General features: G+C 38.4%; 1 protein-coding gene across 1 annotated transcript in view; it reads left to right on the forward strand.

The window, feature by feature from the left end:
* IARS2 (isoleucyl-tRNA synthetase 2, mitochondrial) overlaps positions 1-16716 on the forward strand; it is a 60222-nt gene that overhangs the window by 32345 nt on the left and 11161 nt on the right. The window contains exons 13-16 of the mRNA XM_006140234.3: positions 4715-4817; positions 5409-5502; positions 15099-15207; positions 16053-16155. Of these exons, the coding sequence (XP_006140296.1) occupies positions 4715-4817; positions 5409-5502; positions 15099-15207; positions 16053-16155 (409 nt within the window). The remainder of the gene's footprint in view (positions 1-4714; positions 4818-5408; positions 5503-15098; positions 15208-16052; positions 16156-16716) is intronic.

Genomic DNA, 16716 nt, shown 5'->3' on the forward strand with positions numbered 1-16716 from the left:
AAAAGCAAAGATAAAACTTTATTGAATTACCTGATATTTAAGGATACAAAAAGAACTTAGTGCTTGGAAAACAACTGTAGATACCAGAGACAGTGTAGGAAGCGGGAGGAGGATGGCAAAGGGTGAGAGGTGAGGAATCAAGGGGAAAAAAAAATGGCAAAATATGTAAGAAACAAGAAATAGAAAATTATTTGTTGACGATAATGTGTATGGTAGTATCCTAATTGAGCCAATGTACAATATTTTCTGGATGGAATATCTCACTTTGTATATTGTATTGATGTACAGTGAATGAATAAATTAATTAAATAATAAAAAGTAATAACAAAAAAAAAACCCAACTTAGTTTCATAAAGTTAAAATTGTCATTCTAAAATGGGGGAAGAAACCTTATTTATAGTCATAAGGTTACTCAGTTTCCTTTAGTTTTCAGAACTTGTTTTTAAAGAATTGAAAATTTTCACATAGCCTTCCTTACCCCAGCTTTTGCTAGTATCCTTAGAAACTGAAGCTTAGAAAAATAATATACTTTATCCCTGCCATCCAGTAAGTCTCATCTGGTCTTTGGACTTAGCACTTGCTCTGTCAACACACTAATCTCTGGAGACTCCCTAGATTCTTGACTTCATCTCTGATTCACTGAGTAATTAAGTTTTGCCATTGCTTAGCAAACTCAAGAGAATAGGAGTGTTCAGTTACAGTGGTTGACTTTATGAGTCAAAGAGGCAGAACAGAGAAGTAAAAACATCACTAAACCATGATTTAGGAACCACAGTTTTAAGGCTTAGTTCTAACTGTATTACGTGCTTAGCCTCATGATTTAAGGACCCTCAAGACATAGAACAGTCTGTCAAGAGCTACTAACTGTATTTTCTTTTTTTTAATGAACTGAAATGAGTAGTTTTTTCTTTTTAAAGAATGTTGAAAAAAAAAAAAAAAAAGAATGTTGCAAGATGCATGTGCTCACCAGAAACAGAAAGAAGGGAAGTAAGAAAGCATCCTCAGCAGGGAAGGCCATGCCGCAATTCTTCCTTCTCTGTTCTCCTCTTGGGATCTTGGGTATTGTGCACATGCACACACGTGCATTAGATTTTTCAAGCCACTAAGTCTGGGACTTAAACTTTAGGGTTGGCCATCTTGCAGCCTCGACCATCACGCCACTAGCCCCTATTTTTCTTTTAGTCATGATGGAGCACATGTACATGCTGTGAGTGAGAGGAGAGCAACCTCACCCTCCAAGGGTCTAGTCACACCATGATTCCCCTTCTCCCATCCTCCAGTTCTTCAGGTCCTAGAACTTGCATAGAGGCCTAGCGTATTTCAGGCCGACTGGGCCAAGGATGTCATGTGAAATTCAAATTTTCTTTCTTTTTTTTTTTGCTATAGGGTACATGTGCTCACCAGAAAGATAGAGAGGGACAGAGAAACAGAAAGTGAGACATAACCATCACCCCCCCCCCATGGGGGATGGCCATGCTGCAGTCCTTTCTCCTCCATTCTCCTCTTGGGATCTTGGGCATGCGTGCACACGCGCCTGGCGTGAGTTTAAGCCACCAGGTCCGGGACTCGAACTGCGGTAGACTGCACGGGAGTTCAGCAGCACAGTCATTATGCCATCTGCTGGCTGTGAAATTCAACTTTTCTTAATCAGTAGCTTATTACTGCATTATGGAGCCCACCCAAGCTCTACTGACTATGCTTCTGTATATCCAGTTATACTTTGAAAAGTATATTGTGTGGTTGTACATGTAAAAGCTTTTGATAACAGTAATATTCTAATGTCTTTGCTAAATTAATATGAAATTGTGAACATTTACTTCTGTATTGTCTTTACTGTTTATTTCCAATATGTGTAAAACTGTTTTACTGTCTAGTTAAAATTGGCAATCTAATGATAATACTGCTAAAAATATAAAAAGGCAAAATGTCCTCTATTTCCTAGAATCATTCTCTTTTAAAATTAAAATTTTTGTTCTTTCTTCCATGATATACAGAAGCAGATAGGTAACCTTGACAAGATCTTTCTTTTGTGATGAAAATTCCATAATCGATATCAACAACATACCTGCTATAATTTATATGTGTTATGTGCTGTATGTAAACATACTTTGCTAGTATTTTTTTTTCTTATAGGCAGTAGATTTACTGACATTTTTGTATTATAGAATATTCATATTTTCTTAACTGATAAATGTTCTGTGCAAACTGTACAAAATAGTAATGTATAACTAGATATTATTGTCATATAACCTGTAGTTATTGAATCAAGCTTTTATGGTCTCATAACACAGAAGTTATCTTTACTGTTAAAGTCCATCTAAAATGAGTGACTGTCTTAGAATTATGGACTTGTACCCATCTTGCATTCTTGCTATTTGTAGGTCTTCCAAGGACATGCTGCTAGCAGTACACTTTTTCAGAATATTTTTTTGGGGGGCAGAGGTTTTTGCCTTAGGTCCTGTGCACTCACCAGAGAGAGACAGAGATAGCGAGAGGGAAAGTGAAAAATCACCCCCCAGAAGGGATGGCTACACCACAGTCCCTTCTCCATTTTCTTCCCAGAATCTTGGGCATGCATGCACATGTGAGCAGTGTGATTTTCAAGCCACTGGGTCTAGGACTTCAACCACAGTCAGCCATGAGGGAGTCCAGTGATATAAATAACTGCTATGCCATCTGCTAGCTTCTCAGTCTATCCTTGACAAAATACAAACTTATATCTTTGCTTATGTAAGATATTTCAAATTTCAATTCGTGGCACATATTTAATTGATATTAGTGGTTGTGAATGTTCGTCTGTCTCCGTATCATCAGACTCAGAGAAGTTAAATGATTTCCCCTAGGTAGTCATAATTAATAAGACATAGATGCAGATTAAGAATCCGTGTGGCATGGTGGTTTAGGCGCTGGACTCCCACTCCCACAGGACCAACCACTGTTTGAGTCTTGGACTTGACAACTTGAAAATCGTGCCAGGCATCATGCATGCCCAGGATCCCAGGAAGAAAGTGGAGGAGAAGGGATTGTGGAGTAGCCAACCACCCTGGGGGATAATTTCTCACTTTCCCTCTCAATTTCTCTGTCTCTCCTCTCCAGCTAGCACATACACCCTGTGGCCAAAAACAAACAAACAAAAAATTTTCTATTCTATTGACTCTTATGGATCTACAGTTAATTTTCAGTTACTTGCACTAATGGAGTATGAAAGAAAGCAGAATAGTTCAAAAGTTGGCTTTTGCTTGTTTTTTTTAATCTTTAAATATTAATGTGGGTATGTGTTTTGGTAATTGGTTAGCACAAAATTAATTGTGTAATTTACCTGACTTTGGACAATCTGTTTAAATAATATTATAGTTAATGTTTATATTATGTTTATTAAAATAGACCAGGCATGGTTTTAGCAGTTTTATATATATATTAGTTCAGTGAATATTGATAATAAGTCTTAATGAGGCTGTTATTTTAAGTGAGTGTGGAGTAGCCAACCACCCTGGGGGATAATTTCTCACTTTCCCTCTCAATTTCTCTGTCTCTCCTCTCCAGCTAGCACATACACCCTGTGGCCAAAAACAAACAAACAAAAAATTTTCTATTCTATTGACTCTTATGGATCTACAGTTAATTTTCAGTTACTTGCACTAATGGAGTATGAAAGAAAGCAGAATAGTTCAAAAGTTGGCTTTTGCTTGTTTTTTTTAATCTTTAAATATTAATGTGGGTATGTGTTTTGGTAATTGGTTAGCACAAAATTAATTGTGTAATTTACCTGACTTTGGACAATCTGTTTAAATAATATTATAGTTAATGTTTATATTATGTTTATTAAAATAGACCAGGCATGGTTTTAGCAGTTTTATATATATATTAGTTCAGTGAATATTGATAATAAGTCTTAATGAGGCTGTTATTTTAAGTGAGGAAACAGATACAGAAATGTTAAGTGCCTTGCCCAGGGTCACATGGCAAGTAAGTGGTAAAGCCAGGCATTAAACCAAGACTGTCTGGGTCCAGGGTTCATGCTCTCAATCGTTTGTATGTCCTGTGTAAATGGAAAGCAACTAGAGGAAGCTATAATGTCTGCAAAGCTGCAATAATAAATACTATAAATTAAAAGTGTGTTTCTACTGTGATAAGCATTAGTATAAATTTTTTACTGAGTTTGTTTTTCTAAAAGTTCATGTAAGCCCAGCCATGATGATACAAGACCGTGCTGCATGGTGCCAGGGCTACATGGAGGGGCTGGCTTTGGTTCTAGTATGCCTTTCGTGCCGATGGCTTTGGGCTTGGACCTGTAAGCAGTGAGGGAGTCCTTGAAAGTTTTCAAGCAGAGAATTAGTGTGATTAAAGGAGAGTTGGGAATGCCTCTATCTTCAGGTATATTCTGTAAATTGAAGGGATGAGAACAGTGGAAAACTCAGACTGGTGCATCAACAATGTATTATTAAAGCAGTGAGGCTGGACTAGTGTCGTGACAGTGGGAGCAACTGTAACATATGTAAAGGTAGAAATGGCAGACTATGTTGGTTTGATTTGAAAACTCACGTATTTATGTTGAATTTAAGATGACAGCCATAGGCAAGCTATGAAAGTGACCAAAGATACACCACTAGAGTTTGAGAGAAAAGACAAGGAAAATAAATAACTTTTTAAATTTGAAAATGTTTATTTGTCACAATAGTCAATTGAATAATTCTGCCTTTCCTCTTTAAAATAGCCAAACCATCGAGCATATTATTAAGCTCGTGGAACAACATGGCAGTGATATCTGGTGGACTCTCCCCCCTGAGCAACTTCTTCCAAGCGAAGTCTTATCTCAGGTAAATTTCTGTTTGTATTTAACAATCTTTATATGTATTACATGTCTTCATGACAACATGAGGGGGTTCCTAAGAGCTAAAAAATATTGCCATGTAAAGTTAATAAGTTTATTCACTGTAAATTAGAGTCCAGTGAAAGTAGGCACTTTGGAAGCATAATATTTAATATAGATGCATGAGGATCTTTTTGTTTGTTTGTTTTGAGTTCCAGAACTGATTTTTGACTGATTTGGTTGACTAAGCAGTTGTAATTGCGACTGTAAGAGAACAGTACCTGACTTTGGTATGTTGGAACTTTGTAGGATCTGAAGTAAAGTGAAACAATGCATGATATGCCACAAAATCCAAATAGGAAAATAATTAAAAAAAATTTTTTTTTGTATTACCTAGGTAAATGTAATTAAGTGGCTATGGTCATTTTTACATACAAACAGAGGGAGTCTTACTTAATCATGAAATATTTTAAAATGTTTTAAATTACATTTAAAATATAAGTTTAATTATTGTAAGTATTTTAATAAAATGTCTTGGGTTTATATCATATGTGTAATGACCTTTGTATTAATAAAATACTGCTGCATTGTCTTTTAGGTTGGTGGCCCTGATGCCCTGGAGTATGTGCCAGGCCAGGATATTTTGGACATTTGGTATGACAGTGGGACTTCATGGTCTTATGTTCTTCCAGGTAATTTTTAAGAAATAGATTTTATACCAATCAAGGAGTTTTGAAAACATAGAAATGTTACTCAGAAGAGATCTATAATCAACTTTCTTGTCCCCCTTTATCAGAAAGATAGTCTCATGCTGTAATATAATTTTATGCCTTGAAGATTATTTAATTCAATGATTTCCAAACTCTTTTTTCCCCTATTTTTCAGGATGAGACTTTATTTAGAGCTATAATACATAAGACAGATAAAAGTGCTAATTTTCTTTCTCCTCTCAGCCAGTTCCTTAGCCTACTTTGGCAACCCCACGACACTTAATACTACAAAACAAAATTTAGAAATCACTGAAATAGTCTTAACTCACTGGATAAAGAGAAAAGAGAGACACTGGGCAGGAATTAGAAGGCAGTAGTAGCGGGGCCGGCAGGTGGCATGGTGGTTGAGGGTGCTGGACTCCTACATGGCCAACTGAGGTTCAAGTCCTGGACCTGGTGGTTTGTTTCTCACTCCCGCCCCCCACGTGTCTCTCTCACTCTGGTCAAATAAAAGTAAATAAACAAATAAATAAATAAAGTTAAGTAAAATAATTAAAAAAAAAAAAGAAGGGTATCAAGGGAAAAGGCCCCTACTGTTCAGGGTAAGGAAGGTATTAAATCCCGGCCTCTCACATGGCCTCATCCTGCTGAGTGTCCAGATGGACCCGGAATAGAATACTGTTTTCTAAATAATTTTGACTGTGACAGAAATTACTGCTGTTTTTAAAGTGTATTTCCTTCATGAGAGAGAGAAACAGAGAGTGACATGGAGAGGCATCCCCAGCAGGGTCTCCATGCCATAATCCACGTCCAGGCTCAGTGGACCTGCATCACAGACACCTATGTACTCTTTCCACGTGTAATCAGGGAGGTGTCAAGACAGGAACTGGGAACCCTCCCGTGTGTGTTAGCCTCAGAGTATTGTGTTTTATTGCTATACCATCAGGCAGCCCCCCAGAAATGAAAGTAGTGGTGAAAATATACCTATTAGCAACTCTTTTTCTCCTTTCCTGTCATAGTTAGATAATTATTTATTCAAAGAAAGGAAATTCATATGCCATTTAGCATATATGATGGATAGGCTTCCAGAATGTGGATAAGCTACATTCACAGAAACTACACAAACTTAATCTTAGACTACAGTTTCTACCTTTTCACTCAGATCTCATATCCCTCCTCAGTTGATCAGTCATTAAAAATCTGGGACCAGAAGATGGTGTAATGATTATGTTGCTGGACTCCCACATGCCCGACTGCAGTTTGAGTCCCAGATTTGGCGACTTAAACTCACATCAAGTGTGTGTGTGTGTGTGCGTGCCCAAAATCCCAAGAGGAGAATGAAGGAAAAAGGATTGCAGCATGGCCATCCCTCCTGGGGGGTTGATTTCTTGCATTCTCTCTCTCTGTCTTTCCAGTGAGTGCATGTGCCCTATAGCAAAAATCTCTCTTTAAAAAAAAAATCTTTTTTTTTTTTTTGGCGGGGGGGGGGGGGGGTTTTGCTTTAGGGGGGGGGTAGGGTGCGTGTGCTCGCCAGACAGGCAGAGACCAACAGACAGAAAGCAAGAAATCACGGCCCAGGGGGGATGGCCATGCCGCAATCCCTTCTCCTCCATTCTCCTCTCGTGATCTTGGGCACGCATGCACACGCGCCCGGCGTGAGTTTTAAGCCACTGGATCCGGGACGCGAACCGCGGTCTACTACATGGGAGTCCAGCAACATAACCATTACACTAACTGCTGGTCCCTAAAAAAAAAAATCTTATGAGAGGGCCAGCCCGGTAGTGTAGCAGTTAAGCACTATGCAGAGGATGTGGGACTCCACATGACTGACTAGGATTTGAGTCCCAGATCCAATTGCTTAAAAAAAATAGCCAGTACACATGCAGGAATGTGCGAGATCCTGAAGGTGTGGAGAATTGGAAGAGAAAGGACTGCGGCATGACCAGTCCTCTTTGGGGGCCTCTTATTTCTTCTTAGTGTGAATGCACCCACCCTCTGGCATTTAAAAAAATCTTCTGAGATAAATCAGTAAGAAGTAGATTAATTGACTTATGTTTTCTCCTTTATATTCTGTGATAAAAATTTCAAGATAAGCAGAAAGAGTTAAGTAGGAAAGAGAGTCAAAGTTCTGAGAGAATTTTTTAGCCATAAAGCAAAGGTGACTTTTTTTTTTTTTTACTTTTTTTTCCCCCAAAGACATCACCTATTATCCTGAGAAGTCTTACTGTACTTTTCCTCTCAAATGGTTTGTTTCAAGTCAAATATGAAATGTTTCAATGTCTGCATATTTCCTTGAAAACACATTATCGCAAAATAAAATGAGGTTTGTGTTTGAACTTTCTTCTAGCTATCCGTCTTCATCTATATCTACTAATGTTTAACAAGACAGATTTAGTTATTATATAGCACACATAACTAGTTGTATTTTCTGCTGACAGACTTCACAGCAGTGAGAGAGATATGGCTTGTGAGTTTTGACATCAGGTCAGCTACCTGTTTTTTAGTGAGTTCAAGGTTAATAGAATGTAAGAAATTGAAACAGGAAAACTTTCCAAGAGGGAAACGTTTTTTGTTTTTTTTTTCAGTGTATTTATTTATTTCTTCCATGAGAGAATGAGAGAAGGAAACTACGTTCACAGAAAGTACACGAGCTATCTGTCTCTCTCTCTCAGGGACAGAGACAGTTCTCCCAATAAGTTCTTTGAATTGCCAAGCCTCACACAGCTAGAATCTTGGCATATGCATGCCCCGCACCTCAGGGTGTGAACAGGTGACCTTCCCACATGACTTCAGCATCACAGAGCATCGTGTCACCACTGTTCCACTGCCTCTGACCCAGGAATGGTGTCTTTAAGTGAATTACTTTATAGGTAACTACATATCTAAAACATTTTTTAAACATTTATCAATGGCATTATTGCAGTGATTCAAAAATAATGTGGTGACAGGGGCTGCTTCACGGGCTGGGATCATATGCAAGACCCAGTTTTAGTTCCGGTTCAAACTAAAGGGCAGGCACAGTGGCATTATCTGTAATCCCTGTGACTAGAGGAGGCTAAGGTAAGAGGAGCCAGAGCTTGAGGCTGGCTTGGGTATCATAGCAAGACCATTTTTTCTTTTTTTTTTTTTAAGAATTATTTCATTTTATTATTATTACTGAATTTGATCAGAGACAGACAGAAAGAGAGAGAGGGAAAGCGGGAAAGCAAGCCACCAGGCCTGGACTTGAGCCATGGTTGGCCATGTGGAAGTCCAGCATCACACCACTTGCTGGCCCCACAAGACCCTGTGTTGCCAAAAGAATGAATGAATGGCATGTCTTTTTTTTTTTTTTTTTTTTTTTTTTTTAAAGAAACTTTATAGTTTAGAAAGTTTGAGGTTCAAAGTGCAGTTGAGCTGACAGTACAGTTTCTCTACACCCTACTTATCTGCACAACCTCTTCATTATTAACACCCAGTCTCCCCCCCAGAATGATATGCTTGTTACCAGTTGATAAAGCTACCATCAATACCTCGTTGTCACCCAAAGTCCATAGTTTCTACATTAGAGTTCATTCATTCTTGATATTGTACGTTCCCTGGGTCCAGACCAGCGTGTACCCTGCAGTAGCCCAGTGGAAACACAGTCTTAAAAATCCACCTTGCTCTACCTATTCGTCTTTCCCTCGTCCCTAACTCCTGGCAACCATTGGGCTTTTCATGGTCTCCATGCTTTCACTTTTTACGGAACGTCATGTAGTTGCAGTCACACAGTATTTAACCTACTTTATGCTTCTTTCATTTAATGTTCATTTAAGTTTATCTTTTCTTTTTTTTTTTTTTTTTTAAGAATTACTTAATTTTATTCATTCATTTATTTTCATTTTACCAGAAAGAGAGATAGAAAGAGAGAAAGCAAGCCTTCAGGTTCAGGACTTGAACCATGGTTGGCCATGTGGGAGTGTCCAGGGCCCCAACCACCACGCCACCCACTGGGCCCCCAGTTAAGTTTCTTACAGTCTTTTTCTAGTTGATAGCTCATGTTTTTAGCAATTAGTAATATCCCATTGTCTGGTAGTATCACAACTTATTTATTCACATACTAAAGTAATTAATATTTTTAAATTCTATGGGATCAGCTGCTGTGATGCTTAAAGGGGGCTGGAACCCACATGTCCGACTGTGTACTTAGAGTCTTGGACCTTGTGGTTTGAAAAACACACCAGGCATATATATGTACATGCCCAAAATCCCAAAAGGAGGGAAATGGAGGAGAAGGGAGTGCAGTGTGACTATTCCCCTTGGAGGATGCCTTCTCACTTTCACTCTCTCTCTCTTTTCCTTTCTAGTGAGTGTAAGTGCCCTCTGGAAAATATAAAAGGAGTAAATTATATAAATAATAAAGTACTCTTTCTTATTTTTTTTTTAAGCAGAGAAATAAATGGAAATAAATACAGAAAAGAGATTATATTTTGAAACAGAAACTTGGATTTACAGTTTAGGATTAAACATTTAATTGTTGGGACCAGCAGTTGGCGTGATGGCTATGTTGCTGGACTCCCATGTAGTTGACCGCAGTTCGAGTCCCAGACCCGGTGGCTTAAACTCACATCGGGCACGTGTGTATGCATGCCCAAGATCCTGAGAGGAGAATGGAGGAGTAGGGATTGTGGTGTAGCCATCCCCCCGGGAGGTGATTTTTTGCTTTCTGTCTCTGTCTCTCTGTCTTTCTGGTGAGCGCATGTGCCCTATAGCAAAAACTTCTCAAAAAAAGAATTAAAAAAAATTTTAATTGTTACCTTTTTAAGGATATAGGCACTACTACAAAAACAGACTAATTTCAAAAATTAGTTATATTTTAGCTTTAAAAAATTTTTTTGAAGTGTATTTAAACAAATTTTTTATTAGAGTGTTTTGCCTTAGGGCAAGTGTCCTCATGGGAGTGAGAGATAGTCACAGGAAAAGTGAAAATCCCCCAGGGGAGAAGGTCACTCCACAGTCCCTTCTCCATTCTTCTCCTTGAATCTTGAACATTCACACATATGCCCAGCATGAGTTGGACCCCTGGGTCCAGGACTTGAACTGCAGTTTTAATGTGGGAGTTTAGTGACATAACTGCTATGCTAACTGCTGGCCCCTTAGCATATATTTTGGAAAGGTTTTTGCTATAGGGCGCATGTGCTTGCTAGAAAGACAGAGACAGAGAGACAGAAAGTGAGAAATCATCCACCAGGGGTGATGACAACACCACAATCCCTTCTCTTCCATTTTCCTCTCGGGATCTTGGGCATGCATGCACACGTACCTGGGTGTGAATTTAAGCCACCAGGTCCAGGACTCGAACAGAAGTTGACTACATGGCAGTTCAGTGACGTAGCCATTATGCTAATTGCTGGTCCCCTTAGCATATTTTTAATAAGTATTTTGTTTTAAGTATTTTGCTTGTGTCATTTTTACAGTTTACCTTCTTAATTAAATATGATACTCTTGCTCATAATTAATCAATTTAGTTAAGCTAGATATATTTAGTAATGAAATTGTGGATTACCCAATTTTTTTGCTGGTTTCTTTTATTTATTTATCTTTTAAGTACATTAACTTTTTCCATGAGCAACAGAGAGAGAATCTTATTTTTGGGGGGGGAGGTTTTCGCTACAGGGCGTGTGCGCTCGCCAGACAGACAGAGAGAGACAGAAAGTAAGAAATCACCCCCTGGGGGGATGGCCACGCCGCAATCCCTTCTCCTCCATTCTCCTCTTGGGATCTTGGTCATGCACGCACACGTGCCCGGCGTGAGTTTTAAGCCACTGGGACCGGGACGCGAACTGCGGTCCAATATGTCAGAGTCCAGCAACATAGCCATTACTCTAACTGCTGGTCCCTAGAGAGAGACTCTTAATGCCTTGATCTGCCCTCAGATCAGCTGGGATCATGGGTAGGTGTGTCCCTGCATACTCAGGGTAGTCTCCAGACTTGACCCATGAACTGCCCCATGTGGGATTGCCTTGCAGAGAGACCACCGTGCCACTGTAAATCACTTGTATGTCTAAATCATCATCTTAGGGGGCTGGCAGGTGGCATGGTGGTTAAGAGTGCTGGACTCCCACGTGGCCAAGCACTGTTCAAGTCCCGGACCAGACAGCTTGCTTTTTCACTTTTTATCTCTTTCTCTCTCTGTCCCTCTCTGGTCAAATTTAAATAAATAATAAATAAAGTTAAGTAAAATAATTTTTTAAGGAATAAATAAATGAAGTTAAATAAAGTAGTTCTTTAAAAAAGATATGATGTATAAAAATATCATCTTCTTGCAGGTTTTAAACAATATTATTCCCACAAAATATGAATATTTTTTTTTCTTTGTTTGGAGAAGTTTTTGCTTGTTGTTGTTGTTGTTTGTTTGTTTTGTTATAGGGCACGTGCACTTGCCAGACAGACAGAGAGAGACAGAGAAACAGAAAGAGAAAAATCACCCCCTTCTCCTCCTTTCTCCTCTCAGGATCTTGGGCATGCACACACATGCACCTGGAGTGAGTTCAAGCCACTGGGTCTGGGACTCGAACCATGGTCAACTATGTTGGAGTCCAGGGACATAGCCATTACGCCAACTGCTGGTCCCACTAGATAAGAATCTTTATAATTTTCCTAAGCGCTAAAATAACTGTAATGAAAATATTAACTTTTTTTTAGAAATATTAACTTTTTTTTTTTTTGGAGAGGTTTTCGCTATAGGGCGCGTGCTCTCGCCAGACAGACAGAGAGAGACATAGAGACAGAAAGCGAGAAATCACCCCCAGGGGCGATGGTCACGCCGCAATCCCTTCTCCTTCATTCTTATAATTTTCCTAAGCGCTAAAATAACTGTAATGAAAATATTAACTTTTTTTTAGAAATATTAACTTTTTTTTTTTTTGGAGAGGTTTTCGCTATAGGGCGCGTGCTCTCGCCAGACAGACAGAGAGAGACATAGAGACAGAAAGCGAGAAATCACCCCCAGGGGCGATGGTCACGCCGCAATCCCTTCTCCTTCATTCTCCTCTCGGGATCTTGGACACGCACGCACACGCACCCGGCGTGAGTTCTAAGCCACTGGGTCCAGGACGTGAACCGTGGTCGACTGCGTGGGAGTCCAGCGACATAGCCATTACGCTAACTGCTGGTTCCCAGAAATAATTAACTTTCTAATTACATGTTTAAATTGCTACATTATCTGAAATTTTGAAACTCCAAACTTAGTATTGCATCTCTAAGAAAGTTCTGAGTTTTTCATTTAATAAAGGTTTTACTCAGGAAGGAAAAAGAAGGTAGAAGTTGAAAACAAAGAGGCAGAAAAAAAGTTGGCACCATTTTCCTCTCTCTTGTGCACTGCTGCAAAGTGTAATTTGGCACAAACTTTAGCATAATTCACCAACAGCTTTGATATGATTTCTGTCCTTTGATCTAGTAATTCTACTTGAAGAATCTCTTCTGTAGAAACAACTATTTGGATGAAGATTATATGTGAGGATGTTCATTGTAGTGTTATTCCTAACAGTAAACGATTTCAAACAATAACCCAATTTCAAACTGTAGAAAAATGATTGAAATGTGACTATACATTCCTGTGATAGAATGATGGGTAGCTGTTATGTCATGTTCAGGATACAGGCAAAATATCTTGAATATCTTGCTATATCTTGATATACAAACTATGTTGATATATGTGAACAAAATCCTGGAAGGAAAAATATACTAATCTGCTAAAATAATTCTGTATGGTAAGAATATCTGTATATTATTTCCCTAAACTTCTCACTGTTTCGTATATTTCTTAAAATCAGAATATACTTTGGTTTAAAAATAAACTTACTAGGAGTGTGAATAGTTCTAATAATGAATTGTATGAAGTTGTACAATAAATCTATAGTATTTTACCACTGGAGTTGTACTATGTTTTGTATTACTTTTCATCTAATATTAAGCTGCTTGTCTTCAGTTTCAGAAGTCCCAGCAAATTATGGTTTTATTCCTGTTCTTAATATGTCTAACTTTTGTTGTGATATTGTTAATGGGCCCTTGTCTTCCTATTTTATTAGGGTGTTACAGCATTTATTGTAGGGTTGGATCAGAGCCTGTGTATTTAAAATAAAAATTAGCATAACCATATTTTTATAAGTTTTTTTAAAATTTGCTAGAAGGTATATGTGTTAACCATACAGAGACACACACAGTGGGAGAGAGAGAGCGAGCGAGCCAGCGCATCCCTATGGGAGATGGCCACACCACAATTCCTTTTCCAATTCTACTTTTTGGATTCTAGGCATGCACACACACTCATGTTTTTCAAACTACCAGATCCAGGAGTAGAATCACTCAGTTGGCCATGTAGAATTCATTTACCTTAACCATTACACCACCAGGTAGCCCATAAGAATTCTCTCATATAAAATTGTTTGAAAAGAGGGCCAACAGGTGGCATGGTGGTTAAGGCACTGGACACTCCCACATGGCCAATAGCGGTTTGAGTCCCAGACCTGGCAGCTTGCTTTCTCACTTTCTCTCTCTCTCTCTCTCTGGTCAAATGAAATACTACTACCAATAATAACAAATAAAAATAAATAAATCTTTTCTTTTTTTTTTTCACAAAAAGAAATAGTTATGGAGAATCAAGAAAACCAAAATGTGGGTTTCTTGAAAAGAATAATGAAATGCAAACTCCTTGAGAGGAATCTAGAAGGTACCAGCCATGAGCATGAGAAACGAGAAGGGGCACTGCACAGCTGCTGGCCCTGCAGTCCCTTATCCTGGATCGAGCTCAGCAATCTCAAATTCTCTCCTGGGCATTCAGGCTGGATGTTGATGATCTCAGCAGTATTAAAATAAATGAATGAATAAGTAAAATTGAAAAAAAAAAGTTTATATTCTGGTACCAGATTATTTAGGTTTAGAATCTAATTCTGCATACTATTTATATAAACTTGGGCAAGTTCTAAAACTGTGTCTCACTTTCCTCATTTGTGAAATGGGGATAATACCTACTTTGGGCCAACCCCATAACTCAGGTTAGGTGCTTGCATTAAGATCCAGATCCCATGCAATGACTGCAGATTGAATTCTGGCTCTGGCAGCTTGAAAAACATGCCAGGCATATATGCAGTATGCCCAAAATCCTTATGGGAAGAATGGAGGAAAAAGGATTGCCATGTGGCCACATCCCACTGGAGGGCGCTCTCTCTCTCTCTCGCTCTCTCTCTCTCTCTCATGAGCTCACATGTCCTTTGGCAATTAAGAAAAAAAGAATAATACCTACTTTAATTAGCTATGAGAATTAAATGAATTAACATATAGTGGTTAGGTGCTCAGTAAGTGTTTGTTGAATTAATAAAGTTAGTTTATTTTCATAAAAGGTTTAACTGGAAATAATGATGTTGAGAATTATTATGACTCAGCTCCTGAAGTGGCCATGCAGGTACAGCTCAAGTGAATGAAGTCTAACCACTTGGTAGAGCATAACACAAGAAATAAATAACATGATTACTTTTATTATTTTGATATTTTGATACACACTCATTTTTGTTTTCCTGTTTTATTCACTTTCTTTTTTAATAATATTCATTTATAAGGTAGTGACCAAAGAGCAGATTTGTACCTGGAAGGAAAAGACCAGCTTGGGGGCTGGTTTCAGTCTTCCTTGCTAACCAGCGTGGCAGCCAGGGGAAAAGCACCTTTTAAGTAAGTATCTATTTCTGATGTCCATGCTCTGAGTACCTCTCCTGAGTGCTTGCCCATTCCCGAGGCACTATGCTGAGTAACACTGAAGTGATAAAGCACCACCCTTAAGTGCTTACAGTCACCTGCAGGCAGTTTCCCATTAGAGAAATAATTTGAAGTTAACAAAAGAGAGCAAGAAAAGAGACCACAGTACAGAGGAATGTTGTCACTCTGACACAGACCATAAGCCCTAAAAGAAAAAACTCAGCATTGACTGTAGTAGTTGGAGGAACCCTCGTAGCGCTAGATCCTGAACAGCAGGAAGACTTAGCTAGGAGGATAGTCTAGGCCGAGAGAAAACAGCCTGAGCGCAAATAGTCTTCTGTTTGTGATATCTGCAGTGGCAGTTAACTGAAACAGTCCTTGAGTGAATTTTACTCAGTTAGGGTTTCTTTTGTTTTTATTTTTATTTTTTATTTATTTAAAGTTTTGCCAAAGGGTTTGTGTGCTTGCTGAACAGAGAGAGTGAGAGAAGGAAGGAGGGAGGGAGAGAAAGTAAGAGAAGTTACTTCTGAATGACCATGGTTAATGGTCACATGCTGTCCCTTCTCCATTTCTCCCTCCTCTAAGGATTTTGGGCACACATGCACATGTACCCAGCATATTTTTCAAACCTCTGTGTCTGGGACTCAAATCATGTATTCGACCATGTGGGAACCAGTTGCCTTAACCACCATGCCACAGACTGGCCCCAGAAAAATCCTCTTTTTGTGTCAAATTAAGATACTCTTTTCAAGCTATAAGTCATCTTCAAAATGATAATTATAATTGTGTCTATTATTAAAATAACTGCTTTGTCTTCTTAGGACAGTGGTTGTTCATGGATTTACTCTGGGAGAAAAGGGAGAAAAGATGTCCAAGTCTCTTGGGAATGTCATTAATCCTGATGTTGTCATCAATGGAGGAAAAGTAGGTGGCTCCCTAAAAATTCATTTTATTTTTAAGACTCTTAAATTGGTTTGCAAAAACACCTTAATATTTCACTTCAATGTGAAAATCAAAAACTGGCTGTTATGTTAGTAGAAGATGCTTTATTATGTTTTAAATCTAGCTTCTTAAACAGTATGTGATTTTCATGAAAATAGTAAGGTCCAGAACTGATAGCCCTTTTGACACATTTCAGGTCTGACTCTCCAGGTAGGCCCTGAGCCAGACTATTTTTAATCATCTGAGCTTTTAAAATATGTAAACTATAATTCCAGTTAAGTGGAAATGATAAAAGAAAAAATTTGAGAGTGCAACATTTAAATGTATGTTCATTATTTTGGAAAATTCTAGTCTTAACTTCAAGTCATTAAGGTACATGAAATGTGGAGTTGCTAATAATTGAGGGTTACTTATTTATTTTTGAGTCGCTTTTATAAAAGAAATCACTTGTTTTTTATTTTATTCCTGTGGGTTTTTAAGGCCCTCCTGAAGTCCTGTTCACTGTTTTGTGCAGAGTTGCTAGGGAACACTGAAAGGGGTGCA

The sequence above is a fragment of the Tupaia chinensis genome, unplaced genomic scaffold (assembly GCF_000334495.1).
Source record: "Tupaia chinensis unplaced genomic scaffold, TupChi_1.0 Scaffold000026_1, whole genome shotgun sequence".
Classification (NCBI taxonomy): Eukaryota; Metazoa; Chordata; class Mammalia; order Scandentia; family Tupaiidae; genus Tupaia; species Tupaia belangeri.